Source organism: Impatiens glandulifera, chromosome 8, assembly GCF_907164915.1.
Source record: "Impatiens glandulifera chromosome 8, dImpGla2.1, whole genome shotgun sequence".
Taxonomy (NCBI): Eukaryota; Viridiplantae; Streptophyta; class Magnoliopsida; order Ericales; family Balsaminaceae; genus Impatiens; species Impatiens glandulifera.
The window spans coordinates 30,118,450-30,138,046 of NC_061869.1; the positions used below are offsets into that span (position 1 = coordinate 30,118,450).

General features: G+C 33.2%; 1 protein-coding gene across 1 annotated transcript; it reads right to left on the reverse strand.

Annotated features, from left to right (window-relative positions):
• Positions 1-4,534: 4,534 nt before the first annotated feature.
• Positions 4,535-8,903, reverse strand: LOC124912232. The gene is made up of 3 exons (XM_047452798.1): positions 8,673-8,903; positions 6,282-6,639; positions 4,535-5,332 (listed from the first exon to the last, which is right to left on the reverse strand). The coding sequence occupies exons 1-3, from the start codon at positions 8,848-8,850 to the stop codon at positions 4,750-4,752; spliced, it is 1,119 nt and encodes a 372-aa protein (XP_047308754.1). The 5' UTR covers positions 8,851-8,903; the 3' UTR covers positions 4,535-4,749.
• Between the last annotated feature and the right edge of the window lie 10,694 nt (positions 8,904-19,597).

The following is a 19,597-nucleotide window of genomic DNA, read 5'->3' on the forward strand; positions in this document are numbered from 1 at the left end:
TCTAAGTGATTAATGGCTATAGTTTTTTTATTATGTCAAGTTAAAGATAGTTTTTTTAGACGAGACTGCAATATTTTTTTGAGAATATTGAGTTTGAGGGGAGAAATAATTTTTTCTTTAAAATTGATTTAGATCAATAATTCCTATTATGGAAGATTTGATTTATATCTTAAGTGTTTTTGACATTGATAAGGATTTTATTGATATTATGATAATGTTCAAAAATCAAGAGTAACAAAACAATATTGATCAAATTCATTAAGTACAAACTCAACAACCTTAAAATCAAGTGTCTTTATGACAATCTAGTTTAATTGAATTACTCTTTAAGGAGAATTTATGGTAATCGTTGCATATTTTGATATGGAGCTTCACTATAATAGATGTTAAGAGTTTTTCAATAGAGACATTGAAAAACAATTTGGTGCAATGAGAAAAATTTGTGTCGAGAGATCAAATTAATATAGTTTGCAAATGAAAGAAATTCATCTATAGACTTAAAGAAGCGTCTCGTTAGTGATAATATAAATTCCAAAAAATAACAATTCTCTTTTTTGGTTTTGAGGTGAATTTAATTGATTATTTGTGTATCACAAGTTTAGTGGGAGTACACGTCCATTTATGGTTTTATATATGGGTGACATTTTGTTTGTCACAAATTTTGCTTGACATTAAGTAGCGAATAATTATTAGATATTTGAAAAGAACTAAGAATTAAATGATCACATATAGGAAGTCGGATAATCTTGAGATCATTAAGTATTCTAACTCCGATATTACGGGATGCCAAAACAGTATGAATTCTACTTCGGGTTATATTTTTCGATAGTTGGTTTGTCATTTCTTGAAGAAGTGTCAAACAAAGACTTATGATGTCATCCACTATTGCAGCGGAATTTATGACATGTTACTAGGCATCAAATTAAGTGATATTGACATCAAGTTTATTGTTATGAAAGAAATGATATAAAGTGGATAAATTTCTATAAGATATTTATGTACAAACTATATGGTTATGAACCTCTTGATAATGGGTTTATCGCCTAATGTCTTTCATGAAAATATTACTCATATGAGTATCATAGAGATCGGCGATCTCTAACTTCAGTGGGAGTTTGTAATTTTGACGTCTTTCAGTTTAGTTATTTTATAGATATTTATAATGTTTTTTTTATTCTGATCAGAAATTAAGTATTATTCAGTTCATTACACTTTGTATAATTATGTTTAAAGTATGATCTTATTAAAGTCAAGTAGGACCAGTTGAAAATTGACATGAAAAGATCACCTTGCATGGAATTTTCATTCCTCACATTCATGATATGATTTGTCAATTAATTGTATTGATTTATGTGATCATTGTTGGGTCTAGTTGTGCTTAAATACAACGACGAGCTCTTTGGTCCTATATTGATATGTTTAATTGATAAAATTGTTTATACAATATATGATTGAGATGACATAAAACTTGAGGCGCATTATGGTTGATACATTTATTTTTTGTACATACGTGACCCAGTGGGAGATTGTTAGAATTTTTAGGGTCACCTATATAATAAATAATTGTGCATATGTCATATTTAATATAAGCTAAAATAATGTGATCTAATGTGAAATTAAGTTTATGGCTATGGGTGTATTTGTCATGAATATAAAGTGACATACCTAAGTGGCATTTCTAATTTTATGAAGGGGCTAAACTAGAAATTGCCAAACCATAATAACTAACTTATTGTTGGTTATATGTAATGGTAATGGTCCTCATTTGATTTAATGTCAATTCTCATTGCATCCCCATTAACAGAGAGAGAAAACTATTGACTTACTCATCAAATGAAAGAACCATTCCACACAAAGAAAGTGTAAAGATAGAGAGATTAAAAACTTTTTTCTATTACAAGGAAAAAGAAGATTCATGCGATTAATTAAAGTACGCTTCCGACTCATTCAGATTTTAATTTCTCACACATTAAATTATGATATAATTAAGATAATTCTAACACAAATATTTTCCCAAAAGACTTTCATTTGGAAAGTTTGTTATAGTGGGATTGCTATTGTTGAGAATCTATTTAAATTCAAGATTTTGATTAATCCTTGAAAATTTTTATTAAGGAAGTTGAGGCAGTTGAGGCAGTTGAGCATATTATTTTCCATATGTGAGAAGAGTAGGCAATTTTGAGCTCTTGTCATTCCTAACTTGTTACTTCGGTTTCAAAGATTATACGTTCTGACTATTGATTGTGAAAACAACTGTCTGAGAAGATTTCAGGATCAATGGATCCTGATTGTTGATTTTAAGAATGCTTTTGACGCTCAATCTTTATTAGAACACGTATGGAGTGTTGATTTCAAGAATGCTTTTAACGCTCAATCTTTATTAGAACACATATGGAGGTGGAGAAGAGAATGAGCTTTGAAAATGAAAGTAATTCTTTTGACTAGTGGTTTTCTATTACAACTTAAGTAGCCAAATTAAATAATCCAAAGACAAACTTTAACTCAATCATTTAACAAATGGAATCCCCGTCCAAGGGAGTGGATAAAAGTCAATTGTGATACCGCGGTACATAGAGATTTTACTAGCTATATTATTATAGGATGTTGTAATATGAGAATTTTTCAGAGGCCCTTTCTCTATTTTGATGTGATAATCTAATTTCTAACTTTTATATTTAGTACGATGGCAATGGGTACTCGTATATCCAATACTCGTGGATATCCAATGGTCGGGTTCATGTATTTTAAATCAGGTTCGAGGTCATAAATGCGGAATGAAAATGATTACCCGGTCGGGATCGGGATTAAGAAGGTGCAAAACTCAAACCCGATAACCGAAATATTAATATTAATATATATATATATATATATATATATATATATATATATATATATATTTCCTTTAAATGGAAAAATAATTAAAGTAATCTCAATTTAAAAAAATAAAAAATATTTGGATATTACATGTGGCAAAAATTTTAACACCCTTTAACATTTCTGTTATTTTAAATATATTTGACATTTTTTGACAAGTTCATACATATAAATAGAATTTTGATACTTAATAAGTAAATTTGACACATTACTACAACTTGGTGTGTAAAATTGACATTCTTCTCATATATATATATATATATATATATATATATATATATATATATATATATTAAAGTTTAAAATGACTTTTCAAATTTCACATCATTACAAATTTATAATAAATATATTATTTATGTTATATATACACACACCTTACATATTTTAATTTTTCTTCCCTATAATTCTTAATCTTCATTTTTTTATAATAAAAAAATTTTCTCTATATACTTACTCTTCACTTTTTATTTTCAAGTTTAATAACTTTTTTAACTTTCTTAACATTTTCTCTAGTTTTTGTTGAAGTCCAATATGTAATAACAACAAATATTATATTTTTTTAACTTCTACAACATAACTATGAAAAGCAAATAAATAATATTTTCATTTTTGTTTTTAATATTTATTATATTTAAAAAATAATTAATATAAATTCATATTTTAATCGGGTAATAGGGTACAAATTGAGAACGAAAAACAATTAGAGATACCTATCAGGTTCGGAGAGTAAAATGAAAATTGGATTTGGGAATGGGTCCTTTACTACCCGACTGATAAAATACCCGTTTTCATCCCTAATATTCTGTGACTATTTTTGAGTTGACTCTTCATCAATCAATTTAAAGATTGTTCCCTAAAATGATAGAAATGGTAATTGGATGTAACATTCACATCAGCAAATGTAACCCTATTTACAGTATTAACATTTTATTGGCCTAATTTAAATTCAAGAAAATTTTAGTTTGGTTATGCAGCAATCAAATATCCGTGTGTTTTTAAGTACGGAATTGGAATTGGAATTTAAATTGGAATTAGAGGGTACAATTTCAATTCCTAAGTTCGGTAGATTCTTTAATATTAAGAATTTCAATATAGTGTAATTTTATAGTTTTTAATTCTATTCTTTTTAGGTAGGAATAGTAATTTTAAATTTATATTTTTTTTTATGTTTTATCAAACAAAATAACTTATTCATTTAAAACACAATTAAAGTTTTTAATAGATAACTTTTTTTTAGTTTAGAATGTTATATTAAACCAATATTTTTGTTAGGAAGATAACCTTTTAAAATAATATATATAAATATGTTTTATTTTAAAATGTTAAACCAATATTTTGTTTTTATATTTAAATGGTTAAAATGACAAATAATATATTTATTTTTAATAAAATGAAATTTAAAAATTAACCTAATTGGTTATATCCAATTAATATTTTAATAAAATAAATAATATTTTTTTAAACATAAAAAATTTAAATTAAATTATAATTTTATAGTTTTCAACTTAATTGTAATTCCACCCACCTTGCAAAAGATCTATCTAATAATCACTATTTCCTCAATATTGTTCAAGAATGAATATCTACAATGATTATACAATAAACATATAGATCTAAAACACACCATCTATACAGCTAATTCAACTTGCCAAACAAGATCTTAAAAGAAAACCATCTTCTATAGTAAAAAAAAAAGCATAGGAAAACCCAAAGACCCAAACAGTACAGAGTACCAGTCTTCAATCTAGCCGCCTCCGCCATTGGAGAAAAAAATAGAACAGACCAAACATCATCCAAGACAGTCAGCCCCGTTTAACCAAAATATCACTAAACAAACAACATTAAGCAAAAATAGGGAGAAGGAATCCTTCTAGTCTATTTGCGATGATGATGATGATTCTGGTTCACGCCATGTCTATCTTCACGCCTCCTCTCAACGTACAAATCCCTCCGATGATGATCACCATCCTTTATCGGAAGTCCACCTCGGTTAGGAGATCGGCTCCTTTGTCTCGTATCATGATGTGTCCACTTGTCACGGGTCGGCGATGAAGCTTCCCTGCGGGCCCAGTCTGACGTGATCGATCTATCGAGCTTATTTCTTTCTCGATGTTCGTCTTCACGGAAATCCAAACGATCTCTGCGCAATTGGTGATCGTGAAATCTGGGGGTTTCGTGTCCATGAGATGGAGGATGACCTCCGATGAGTAAGTCTCTGGGAGGTTGGTCTCTTAGAGAGGGGCGAGGGGATCTGTGTCCGATTAAAGGTCTGACTGGGGATCTATGTCCGATTAAAGGTCTGACTGGGGATCTATTGAGTGGACGGCCAGTTTGATGACGGGGAGATGGAGGGCCAGGATATCCCCTTCTCGGAGGACTCCTTCCTCTTGGAGGAGGATAACGAGGAATCTTGCACTTGTTACATTGTTCCCTTCTGGCGAAATTCAGATTGTTGCATCTGAAATGTAGAAAAAAAACAAGGATGAGTACTAACAAGAAAACAAACATATTTCGAAAATCCTAACATAAATTTTGAATTAGTTTCATACTATGTTCGGTTTCTAAATATGATCTAATTTGTATCAACATCCAAACAAAAAATCTGACAGAAAATGTGATCATGAATGAATCGACGGCTTCGTTTGGAAAGTGGGTCTTTCTTAAATCTTTTTGTTGTATCTCGATCTCATTAGGCTGTTTTTCTGTACATTTATTACATGTTCATCATTATGATCAGAAAAATCTAAGTTTGTCAAAAATCATAATGAACTAAAAGTAATATAGGGCATTGTTTGACGTGGATTCATTCAAAATAATTCCCTATTGAATCTTGAGCTTACTCATTCAAATCATCAACCAAAATACCCTCTATTATATATAAAAGAAAACAAATTATAGATTTATACTCCTAATGTCTTTTTACCCAAATAACATACATCAAACAAGATTATTTAGAAATAACCACTTGATTATTCAAATAACCAAAGATCAAACAAGGCCTAGATCATTATACCAAAAGATATTCCTATACCAAATGTAACAAAAATTACACTGACATACAAAATAATGTGTATAGAAAACGAAACAACAAAAACTACATTATAATTTAGATCATAATTATTAGAAGAAAAAAGAACTATTTTCAGTTTTAACTTTGGCAATGAAATCGTGATGGTGAAAAAATACGAGGTTTCAAACAGGGTCATTGAGAAATCGCAAAATTTGTAGTTGTAACAAATATTTGGCAACTGAAATAATTATTGGATTATAATCCCATTTGCTTTAAGAATTATATAAATTTTCAGAAGAAAAGTGAATATAGTAAAATCTAACAGATAACAAAGGTTTCATCATTCACAGTTACAGAAAGGGGTAAAAAAATGAAAAAACGAGGAAGGAAAACTTACAAAGGATCGTGGCATAACCAATCCCCTCTCCGTCGCATATTAGGATTGTTTCTAGCCATGTCATCTCCACCTCTATATGAACCTCGACCAAATCCAGATCCATCAAATCCTCTATTTCCCACAAACTTGTTTTCACCTCTTGTACGACTTCGCATAGGTGGTGAGTAGTCGCGATGTCTACGTGGAGGAAGTGGAGATCTCCTACCACCATACCCACGGCTTCGAGTTGGTCCACCTGAATGATCAAACTCATGACTGAAACGATGGCCACCGATGGGTCTGACCGGAAGAGGAGATCCAGAACCACCTCTGGGTCTGACCGGAGGAGGAGATCCAGAACCTGCCCGAATTCTATACCCTGAAAAAAGAACCCAGTACACTTCCGAAGATAAGCACATTCCCTATTAAAGCATGCTAAGACAAGTTAATAATCTTAGTGTTCACATGGTAGCCATCTCTTCATTTACCCATATAACCCGAGAACTGATGTTACGAACAAGTTAAACCGTACTTTTCAATTTTCAGACCCACACATCATGAAGCCATCACCCATTTAATGATTCATTTTATCATACAGTAATGTCTTTATTCCAAAGATATAACTTCTTTCTGATGCAAGCCAAGACAAGATGAGACACCCCGAAAGCAATCAAGTGGCAAAGACAAATATTATCTCTCAAGTGGAGGAACCAGCAAAATGATTCACTTTTTAGACCAACCTTTTTTTCCTGGAGGAAAGCACAACATCCAACTGTAATAACCCTAACTTCAATCAATGGTGCTTTCAGTGATAATCCATGCAACCAATTATTATCCCTTCCATCTTTTGCAACAAATTCATTGTCCGCAAGAAACATCAACCCCCATGTTAACTTGGTACAAAACACAACCAGTTAACTCAGCCAGTTACTATCTCTAATAATTTGTAACTTATAAATAAATTATGCCTACCCAACAATCAAAGATTGCTAAAATGTAAGAGGATGTTACAACCAGATAATAATCAAGCAATGTTAAAAGTGAACTGACTACAAAAAAAATCAAGTAAATCAAGAGCACAAGATTGAACTGGTTAAGTTGGATGCAAACCTACCGGCGTAGTTATGGAAGAAAAAAAATAGTTTGACAAAATTTAGGACTTATTTATTTAGTCATAAGAGAATAAAACCATGAGATCACAAATAAAAAGGAAGAAGACATATTTGTAAGTTGACCGATAATCTTGGACCACTTAGACCCAGTGGTGACAAAATGAAAACCGCAGTTGTCTTCTAGAAAGTATAAACATATACAACCATCATCACTACCACAACAATTCCCAGATAATCCAACAGGTCCCATGGTTTCACCAGTATATTGTTTTGATCCATTCTCAATAGAACCTTCCATGAAATTGGCACTGGATCTATAGCTAGCTTATTCAGTTCAGATGTTTTACCTCACCTTTAAGCATCACAACAGCTTCTACCATTATCTACTTAAACAATTGGTAGTTTCTTTCAGACATACCCAAATGATTTTTTTGTCAAACAGCACCACCTCTCAGTTCCAACTTCCAAGTCATAAATCTTTCAAATATCAAGCCTATAATAAATGAAGCTCTCAGGACAACCCGGAAAAGAAAAATATGCCCCATATACATATGAAACTGCAGACTCTGACTGCATAAGTCCTCTAAAAGGACACCATAGTCACAACTGTTGGACACAATTGAACAGCTCAAAACCCAGACCCATAACATCATATCATGTCCAACCTCATCACTGAATTCAACATGCTTTCTTTAAGGTCTAATTCTGGCACCCGGAACATTGAGCTGTAAAACATAACAAAACAACTGTTTCATATGCTTGCATCTCATATGCTGTATTTCTATTGCATGCTCACCAGCTGGAACAGAAAAAAATTGAGTTGAACAACCCAGAGAGTTTATTATGTACTTGTTAGTAAAGGAACGTACATGGTTTCGAATGATGAATATTTGGCAAATTATTTTATCACAGTATATAATAGTCACGTTCTGCTAAAAAAAATGCATATTTTAGATATGGAAATTATGGTTATAATGCATGAATTGATAACTAAGTTCACCCATTGATGAAGTAATCAGGAGTAATTTCCCAAGCATGTTAAATCCTCTCATAAAAGAATCCAACAAAAATCCTGAAGAGTTAATAAAGAAGATCAGGAGGGCAGCATATCAAACATTTTGGAGTCACAGTTAGAAATTATTACGCATACCAACAATTTGGACTAAACCAGTCCCAAATAACCGGTGCCTTTTTATCAACGTTACACAAAATAAACGAATTACCTCTATCAGTGACTACAAGACTTGCCAAGATTAACTAAAATAATATATAGTGAGAAGGGGAAAATGGGAGGACAAACCATTATTTTCGGAGAATCGACCAGGGCGAGAATAAGAAGACGGTGGATCAGGACGAACCTCGCCAGGTTCATATTCGGCCGCGCCACCATCAACCCCGACGCTTTCAGTAGCCCGGACGATGAGGCTGCTAAGCAAAGGCTGATGCGGCGCATATTGATCCTTCTCTCGCGAACCCATCCTCAGATTCTCTCTATCTCTCTCTCTCGAAGCTTGATGAGCAAACCCTAATTTTTCGGTGTTATTTATTTTTGTGTATAGATATTGTTTCTGGGTTTTTACTTTGAAATAAAATTGTTAAAGTTGTCCTTAAACTATCATTTCCCTCAGCAATGTTTGCCTTCAATTTTATTTTCACAATATATAAGCTGAATTTTCTTTTATTTTTAGAAAATGATAAATATTTTATGAATAAATAAATTTTGGACAGGAATAAATAAAAATAATTATATATTATATATATTTAAAATAAAACAAAAGTAATCTTAAACTAAAGTCATCTAACACAAAACAAAAATTATTGCATTATTCAGTTTCTAAATTTTATAAACACGGTTTACTTGTCTTGAATTATTTTGTAAGAAAATAAAATAGTGAACAAACATAAAAGAAAATTTAATCTTTTGTTATTTTGTTATGATAATACAATTAAGAAAATATTGTGACAATATTTTGAAAATTCTTCACAAGATTTTGGTGTTGACTTAATTGATGCTTATTTAAAGGTACATTCGTATACTTTATAAAGTTGAAGTTTTGTTTTCTGTTCCAATTTTGTATAGGTTAGGGTTTTGATGGACCGAATGTTATATAATGTTATATAAACTTGTCATAACCCTAATATGTGATGTAATATCTGTATAGATCTCCTCAATAACATTGTCTATTTTTGTGGACGTAGTCAAGTTTTATATTCGTGAACCACGTTAAAATTTGTGTCATTATTATTATTTACTTCATCTCATTTATTTCTGTTTAGGAGGCTCGGTCCTGAACTTAGGTTGTTCGGTCTTAGGTCTGGGAGGCTCGGTCCCAGATCTAGCTTCCTTAGTCGTGGACCTAGAAGTCTCGGTCCTAGGTTAGACCTTTCGGTCCTAGGTTGGAATCCTCGGTCATTGCTCGAGAACACCGGTCCTAAGTCGATTTTCTTGGTCCTTGGTATCGGTTAGGACCGAGAGTTCTTTGTCCCGGTACTACAAGACTCGGTCGTCAGGGACCAAGTGTTCTTCATTTAGTATGAAGAATTGCAGGTTTGTATCTCTTGATACAGATCATGGATCATAACCCTTAACCCCAAACACGATCAATCGAACTCTATAACAATAATTTTTTAGAATCGTTTTTAGGGCAAAATTTGGGAACTTTTGAGTTAGGCCATCTCATGACATAATTCTTCCTCCAACAGCTTTGAAATGATGATTATAGTCGAACACGACCAAAATAAGAACATCAATCAATCTCTGTAACAACTTTCAAAGCTGAAACTCAAGCTTCATTTTTCAAAAAGTTCAGTTGTATCAAACATGATCAGGATGTTGATTTTATGATTTTGAAATCATCCTAACATGTTTACAAACATATTAGGCAAATATTTAAATCAAAATTTAAGCTAAAAGCTCAAGAACACGAAATTCAAATTTTCCAGATTTTCAAATCAAATTTGAGTAATTCGATTTAAGTTGAATTGTTCAAATCTCTTTCGACAAAAATCTATAAATCATCTAAGAATTAGTTTCAAACAAAGAAAAAATAAAATTGAACCCTAAATAAGATCAACCCGATCAAATTTGGAAAAATCCAATTTTAAATCATAAATTGAATTACAGTGAATCTGGAAGTTTACCAATGATTGGAGAACATCCCAATGATGTGTATGAAGCTTTCCCAATTCCTGGATCAAAGATTTGATCGCCGAAGAAGATTTCTAAAAAAAATTAGTTCGTCGGAGTTCTTCAAGATCTTCAATCAGCCTGTAAAGTTTGATGGATTGGAAGAAGATCACCTAGAGGTTATTTATACTAAACTAGGTCGGCTATCATGGACGAATACAACTTTAATTTATCTTCTGAAATCCTTCTTCAATGTTTCTATTTTGTCTTCGACAACCTAGCTAGGGTATAGGTTTGACTTCGCAGCCTAGGAGAAATTATGGCGAAGAGAAGACGTGCACATGGGTAAAAATGGAGAGATAAGGTTGTGAAACTGAAAGACCGTCGGCATCCGTCGTAGGCCTCTGGAGTTCGCGAAAAAGAAGAACGAAAAGACGTCGTTTCATTTAATTAGACGCTCCGTTGGCGTTCCATCAGCGCTGGAGCGATTAGACTAACGGGGCGCGCGTGTGCTTCCACTACAACGGAGTGCTTGACGCTTTTTTAGGAAGTGGATGAAAATTCAGCGCTGATCCGTTGGTCCTCAATTCTGCTGCAAAATTTAAATATAATTTTTGTCAAATAAGATTATTAATTTATATTTTTAATAAAAGAGTTATTTGAAATCAAATTTTTTAACCATTTCTTGCGTTTTTCTTTACCAAAATAATACACAAAAATATTTCTGACAACATAATAAAAATTATGTTCATTTATTTTATTTTTTAGTATTTTTGGGTAATGATTTAATTGTTTTAAGGCATAAATTATACATAATTTATGTTTAAAATCGTAATTAAATAATTTCAACCCCTTGTTGGTTTAATTTGGGTAAAATAAATACAATATTTTAACCTCAAATTATATTTGGATTTTTATTTAATTAACCCTAATTTGATTTTTAATCTCTTTTGGGTTATATTAAATTTAAAAATTCAAAATATTATTTTAATATTATTATAAATTAATAATATTATTTATAAATTAGGGTATGTTAAATTTTCATTCTTACAAAATGCCCCTCTCGAACCGAGTTTGAATAAAACAAACTTATTTTTGAAAACATGGGTTCGAGATTTGAACATCTTGAAATTTATACCATAACTTATAATAAGATAGAAGGATAAAACCTAGATGGAAACATATGTTTGGGATGAATCACAACAATTATTCATAAGTCAGATTGATGCACGATCATTCGTTGGCTGGATCTTGTCGGGGATAGACTTCCACAATAGTCTTATGCTGATGGGGAGTAAATAGGACTCTAGTTGAGGAATACTCTCATGGGGGAATAATTAGAACTCTCCTGGGGAATACTTTCCTAGGGAATACTTTCCTAGGGAACAATGATAATAATCACGCTAGATCCATCGCGAGATGGAGTTTTTCCACTAGAGGTTGGTCATAATAATGACTTCCACGGATGCCTATTATAAGATAGGACTTACTATAGGGAATGGTGACAACAATCACTCTAAGGGGATAAGTTATAAAAATGACATATATTGATGCCTATTATAATAGGGATTTTTACGAATCATAACAATAACCTATTGTGTCTATCAATAGATAGAGCTTTGGAGAGGTCTTATACAAAGTGACATTCACAACTAGAAGAAAAAAATCATACTTCAATTAGGGATTGTTTATGGGAGGAGCTGCTCTGATTATCAACTTATCTCTTCTGGTCTTGACAAAGTGTCCTTCACAATTAGGTGAAACATCGACCGATTGCATTGAGGGGTTCTTTGGTCTTTGTGACAAAATGTCCTTCACAGCTAGATTAAAACCGTAGACTCTTAAGGGATTTTCATCATTTATGGAGTATTTCAACATAATATTTTCCATTTTTTTACGAAGTGACCTTCACATTGAGAGAAATATCGATCGTTGTTTTGTCATCTTTGGGGAATGGACTATTCCCAATTCTATTTCAAATAAAGCTTGAAAACATAATAAATCTTGATCTAATCCATGAATTATGGAAACTTGGATTCGAAATGTGTTCAGGGTTAAGTTACGAGCAATCTGCAATTGGTAGAGATTATCTCTCTTAAAGAACCCGAGTTCCTTTCTTTCTTATGTTAAGATATATATGATAAATTCAATCTTGTGCAGATGATTATCCAATCTCTTAAATTGCAAAGATGTGACCGAGACATGAAGTCTCGTTCAGTTATATTTTTGGTTGTTTTTGCCATGGGCCGTAATTCTTCGAAAGTTTAATTATTTCTGGTATAGTTGCATAGAGAGTTTCACCTTTCTAGCTTCGAGAATTTTATTCTTTTTCTATTTTTTGGACATCCAAGGTGTGTTTGGGGAATCAATATGTTTTTCTCTTGCGATAGTCATCGAACAGTCTCCCGAGTGAGCATACACAACCTACACGGGAGTGTCAACATTTTTTGGTTCCCGAGGTATATCTAGGGGAATTAATATGTTTTACTCTTACGACACTCATCTGGACAGCTGCCCGAGTGAGCATAAATGATGATTTTACCTCAACCTATACGGGGGCATATATTACAGATATGTATATATATATATATATTTTGTTTGAAGCCTTGAGTCTAGTTCTCTTTTTTCTCTTGTACAAAGGGAAATGAGACATCCTTTCTCAAATTGCGTCTTTATCTTGACTTTTGGTGCTTAATTCAGTTCTTTTTTCAAAAGCCTTCCAAAGAGGGTTAATTTCCTAGATAATCGCGTGGCACGAAAATGAGCTTATTAAATATATCCACCAATTAGAGTTTTTTTAGAAAATTTGGGGTTATATTCGGGAGATTAATCACTATAAGTTGCTATTGGTTTTTACCCCTACTTAATTCCTAAAATCCTTGTCACTGGTTGGTGGAAAGAACCAAGGTTCCTACTATCTTTTGACTTTATATGAGACATAACTAAGAATTGTTATTTATTTTATTATTAAGTACTGAGACCAGACCTATATATATGCTGCCTATGTGTCTTCCTTTTTGTCCTTGACATATTCTTTTTATTCCTTTGGAAGAATCAAGTCTCACATAGTTCTCCCTTATGATTGACGTAGTTATACAAAACTAGAGGTCGATTAGTCCACTCGAGGCTGGAGACTAAATCCGTGTTAATCCCGGTAAGGCTTGATTGTGAGTCATCGTAATCCTGGTAAGGCTGGATTGCGAGCTAGCTTGGTCTTGGTAAGACTGGATTGTGATCCATCATAATCCTGGTAAGGCTGAATTGAGAGCCGTCCTAATCCTGGAAAGGTTGGATTGTGAGCCGTCATAATCTTGGTAAGGCTGGATTGAGAGACGTCCTAATCCTAGTAAGTCTAGATTGTGAGTCGTCCTAATCCTGGTAAGACTGGATTGAGAATCGTCATCTGAATCGACTGATATTATAGGTAATATCGTTTTAATGCGTCTAGATTTCTTGAAGCAATAAATTCTTCTCCTTCAATTGTAGATAAGCGAACTACACCTCTAAAGACGATTTTCTTAATTATGAAGGGTCATTTCCATTGTGGTCAGAACTTGCCCTTAGGGTCTAATAGTTCTCGAGTTCGTTTGAGCACTAAACCTTCTTTTAGGTTCATGGGCTTGACCTTTCTATTAAATGTATCGACCATTCGTTTTTGGTAAATTGGGTTTTGCATAACGCATCCAATCTATGGTATTCCATTAATGTCAGCTAGTCATAACCATATTTTACCCAATCTTCTTCAATGACTTGGGACTCCAAAAGGACTGTAAATGTAAGGATTTCAATCTCGATATTTTGTACGACATCCATACCATATACAAGAGAATAGAGAGTTTCGTATGTCGATGCTTGAGAAGTTGTACGATATCCCGTAAAGCAAATGGCAACTTCTCATGTCAATCTTTGTATGTGTTGGTCGTCTTCTTGATGATCCCAATCACATTATTGTTAGTTTCTTCGACCGCACCGTTAGTCTTGGGTCGATAAGGCGACGATTTGAGGTGTTCAATTTTGAACTATTTGAGCAAGGATAAAACCTTTCCTTGGAAGTGTCTTCCGTTATATGAAATAATGACATTAAGTACTCCGTATCTAGCGATGATATTGATATAGATGATTTTTTTCACTTTGGTAGATTTTAGAATCTTGTAAGATGTTGTCTCGTGTCATTTAGAGAAATAGTCGATGGCTACGAGTATGAACTCTTGTCCATTTGACGCATGTAGATAAATTTCCCAATGCCATCAATGCCCCATATAGAAATGGGCCATGGTGATGTCATACTATAAAGTAAAGATGTTGGGGTATGTTTTAGATCAGCATAGATCTAACACTAGTGATAGTTTTTTACTTAGCTGACCCATTCTTATTCCACATTTTTTCAATAATCTGAGACAATGTAATTTCTTGGCAAGGACAAGTCCATTCATATGTGGATCACATAATCATGCGTGTACTTTTTTATGATTCGTCGTGCTTCGGGACCATCGACGCAGAGCATATTTGACCATCAAAAGATTATCTGTATAACTTTTTAGTTATCCAAGCATAGTTAGTGGAATACTAACACAAGGCTCTTTGTTCCTTAACTCGGAAATGGGACGAATATTCTCCATACTTTATGTATTTTTTAAGAATATCATACCATGGTTTGGTGGGAACTTGAATGCAGGCTACCACTCCAATTTTGAAATTGGGCTTCTGTTTCTGACGGATTTTTAGAGCTTTGACCTTAAATCCAACAGGAATTTGGGTCATAGCTGCTAGCGTATCTAAAGAATTGGCAAAGAGATTTTGGCTTCTTAGCACGTACACAAAATATATGTGATCGAACTTATCGATAAACTAGAGTAGGAATGTATGATAGGGTTTAATATTTTTACCCTCGTACTTATCATGTTCCGTTAACTTGGGATATAACTAGGTTAAAGTCACTTACTACGTCTAATTTAGTTGTTCCTCATTCATATGTGATTTTGAGACCTGAAAGGCATGCCTTATACTCGGCCTCATTGTTAGTTACATAATATTCTAACTTAATAAAGATGAGATTATATATTCTATTGGGATCTATCAAGAGAATTCTAATTCCATAGCCATTCTTTGATGAAGTTCCATCCAGCATTAACTTCCACGTGTCTGAAATGACAGACATTATGGTGTCATCTGGAAAGTCGAGTTCATAGGAAGACTTAATCGTGAAGGATTGATCGACCAGGAAGTCTATAACAATACTTCTTTTAACTGATTTCTGAACTATATAAGTAATATTGTATTCAGAAATCATTATCATCCATTTAGCAAGTTTAGGTGACAATAGCGTTCGCTGAAACAAATAATGGATTGGAACCAACCTGGATACCTTCTTGATAGGGTGAGATTGCATATAATGTCTTAGTCTTTTAGTGACCTTTGCAAGTTCACAACACACTTTTTTGGGTGTCGAATAGTTTAACTCACATCTAGTCATTCTCTTGCTCAGATAGTAAATGACGATCTCTAGTTTATTCTCGTTTTCTTAAGCCAACAGGTTTCCCATAGCTGAATCTTTCAAGGTGAGGTAGAGAATTAAGGAACACCGGGCCTTGGTGGCATAAAGACTAGTGGTGACTTTAGATAGTCTTTAATATTGTCAAATTCTTGTTGACAAGTTTCATCCCACTAAAATCCTTTTTCAATAATTTGAAAAGGGGATCGTAAGTGAGGGTCAATTTGTTAATGAACTGACTAATGAACTAAATTTTGCAGAGGAAGCCTCAGACTTCTCTTTCATTTCGAGGGGTAGGCATAACCGTAATTGCCTCGATTTTGGATGAGTTAATTTCTATTTCTCGTTGGGTAATAAGAAACCTAGCATCTTACCAACAATGAATACAAATGCACACTTCTTCGGGTTTAACCAAAGCCGGTATTTTCTAATTCTCTACAAGAATTTGTTTAAGTTGAGAATATGACCTTGGTGATCTTTAGATTTAACGATCATGTTATCAATGCATACATCCATTTTCTTGTGGATCATGTCGTGCAAGATCATAGTGATTTCTCTTTAATAATTAGCCCCAAATTTTTTGAGACCAAAGGGCATGACCCTGAAACAGAACGTGCCTACATCTATGATAAATGTAGTCTTTTTTTGTCTTCTTTAACGATTAGAATCTTGTTATATCCTGAAAATCTATCCATGAAAGACAACAACTGATTGTCAGCGGCATGATCGACCAGAATGTCGATATGTGGTACAGGAAAACTATCATTTGAGTTGGTTTTGTTCAGATTGCCATAGTCTACATACACGTGTGCATCCTTTCATCTTTTTTTAAGACATGAACCACATTGGATATTCATGTGGGTAGTCCATAGTTTTGAGGAATCTCGCTTCCAACTATTTTTGGACTTCTTCTTTTATCTTGGCTACAACCTCAATTTTTATTCATCTCAACTTTTGTTTGACGGGTTTAGCCTCTAGATAAAGGGGAATCTGATGTCGAACAATTCCATGATCTACGACGGGCATATCCTTATAAGACTAGGAGAACACATATTTATTGGTCTTTAGCAATTCTATCATTTCATGACGTTCGTCATTACTTAGACTTTGTCCAATTAATATAATTTGAGAATCATTGACCGTATATAGGTTTATTTCGACTGATGTTTCAGATGCGGAAACGATTTCGTCATCATGTTCCAAGAAGTTTTTTATTTCGAAATTAAAATTAGACTACAAAGAAACATCATCATCTGACATATATTCGAAACTATACTCATGTATTTTATTGGACGCTTTATTACAAAGAGTGGAGGACATTCCATTATGATTGTCATTACAGACTTCTTTATTTATTACAACATCAGACACTTTTCATAGTCCAAAAGGGGGGTGATATTGTCATCAACTCTCAGGTTGATCACAAAAGCTTTATCAGATGTTGATAGATTTACAGAGTCTATCTTACAAGAGCTTTCCTCATCCGAGCCTTCTTCCGTCACAAACTTTTCCAGGGTTTCATGATAATAAACAATCTTTTCCTAATCATATTAACAGATGAATTAGGATAATAAGAACAATCTAAAAAGATTTCGAAACTTAGAGAGCGGGTTTTCAAAACTTGATTGAAGAATGGCTTAGGAAATAAAAACATAGTGTGGTTTCCCCTTCTCGTACAAATTGTCCATTTAAGGTCGGAGGGATAGGTATATATTGCTTAGATATTTTACCTTTTCTAGAAACCTCATAACCTATCGGAGTATATCCGATACCAAAGTTATCTAAGTCATAATATATCCAAGGAAAAGAAGGCATGTCAATAGCATTTTTGTCCTAGACCCATTCCTAGAAAATATCTCATTTTCAGAATGAGACGAATGGACAAGACACTATATAGTGTAAAGTCAAGAATGTGATATGAATCATGGCCTTGCCTAAATATAGGATATATATTGAATCCACTTAGCTCAATCTCTAAGTTACTAGAATGAGTTGAACCTATGATAGTTGTGACATACTTCTCACCTTCTATGGTGATTGGTTTACTATTAGCCATGAACGGTATTTTCTAATGCATGGTGGAGGTAGAGACTTAGCCTGATGCAACCAAGGAGGTCCCAAGATTAGGTTGTATGACGATCAATTATTTATTACGCTGAATTCTACCACGAATGGTATATCAGCTACATAAATTGTTGTTCGGAAGCTACCTATAACTTCTTGACGAGAATTATCAAAGCCTTGGACATACAGGTCTGATATAATTATTTTATCAGTAAAGATGTCAATTTCTTGGAGATTCCTCCATAGAAATATATTCAGTGCTAAACCATTGTCGATTAGAGTAATGGGAATGACCATATCAGTCATCTTTACAGAAATATAAAGTTCCTTAACATGGGTTTCATCAAGAGCTACTAAATATTTATCCTCGAAACCTATTATGTTAATTTTTTAAATGGAAGAAATGATTCCAACCAACTCTTAGGCAGAACTAGCGGCAGACGCTTGAGCTTGTTAAGAAACCATATATAGAGGATTAAAAATGAACCCCTTTTACTCATGTAAGAATCCCTACATGAGCTGTTTAGACCCATTAGTGTTTCCGCTAGAATTATATCAAAGGGATCTTTGTTTCCTCTTCGCATTTCATGAGCTACCTTAGTAATTATTGAGGAGGGCTTACTATCTACTGGTGTTAAAAAGAAATAAGACATTAGTACTAACATCATTATCATAGATAATCTATCTTCATTTCTCCATCGATTATTTCCATCTTGGTCCAAGTTTGGAAATCGATGTACGTTCTCATGATGATACTATCAGATGTAGCTTTGGAGTTTCCGTACTCTTCTTATAATAGATTTCCGATAGATATTAAGTATATGAATGATGTTAAATGTAAAACATTTTTGTTGTCCTTCATCAGAATGGTCCGAAATTCCTTTATGGTTGGGCATATAGACCTTTTCCCGAGGAATTAAGCTTGTTTGACAGGGTTCCACCTTTGATGCATCTCCATCATGAAGGTTGAATATACTTTGAAGTTTATGAACTTCATAATAGTGATGAGGCCATAAGATTGACAATTTCATTCGTTAGCATGAAAGTTATCGATCTAGGGGACCAGCTCGACATTCGTCAGCATGGACATCGTTGATGACTACGATAGCAGAAGAGGGGAGAATTGCAATTGTAAAAACAAGAGAAAATGAATATGCAAATAATATGACCTAGAGTAAACATCGCCTAAGCGTTTTATATATTTGCTTTAAAGAACTTCCGATTTTACACCGTTCAAAATTTCGGAGTTCTTTGTTTACTAGTTGATTATACAACTGCTACACAACAATGGTAAAGCTAAAGTTTTTTTCTTTTTATTTAAGGGGAGCGAGTCCTGCTACAATAGGTAGAGGTGACAGAACCTTCAATCTCCTTTTCTTTTTGATGACATCAGTACTCATCCATGATATGATCGAGATAATAGTTTTTGTCTTTTAGGATGCCCATCTTGACTGTATTATTCCACAATTCAAGGTAATTTGCGAAGTCATTATGTTCAATGGGCCTGTCTATGGCAACCGCACAGTCACAACAGGAAGGCATG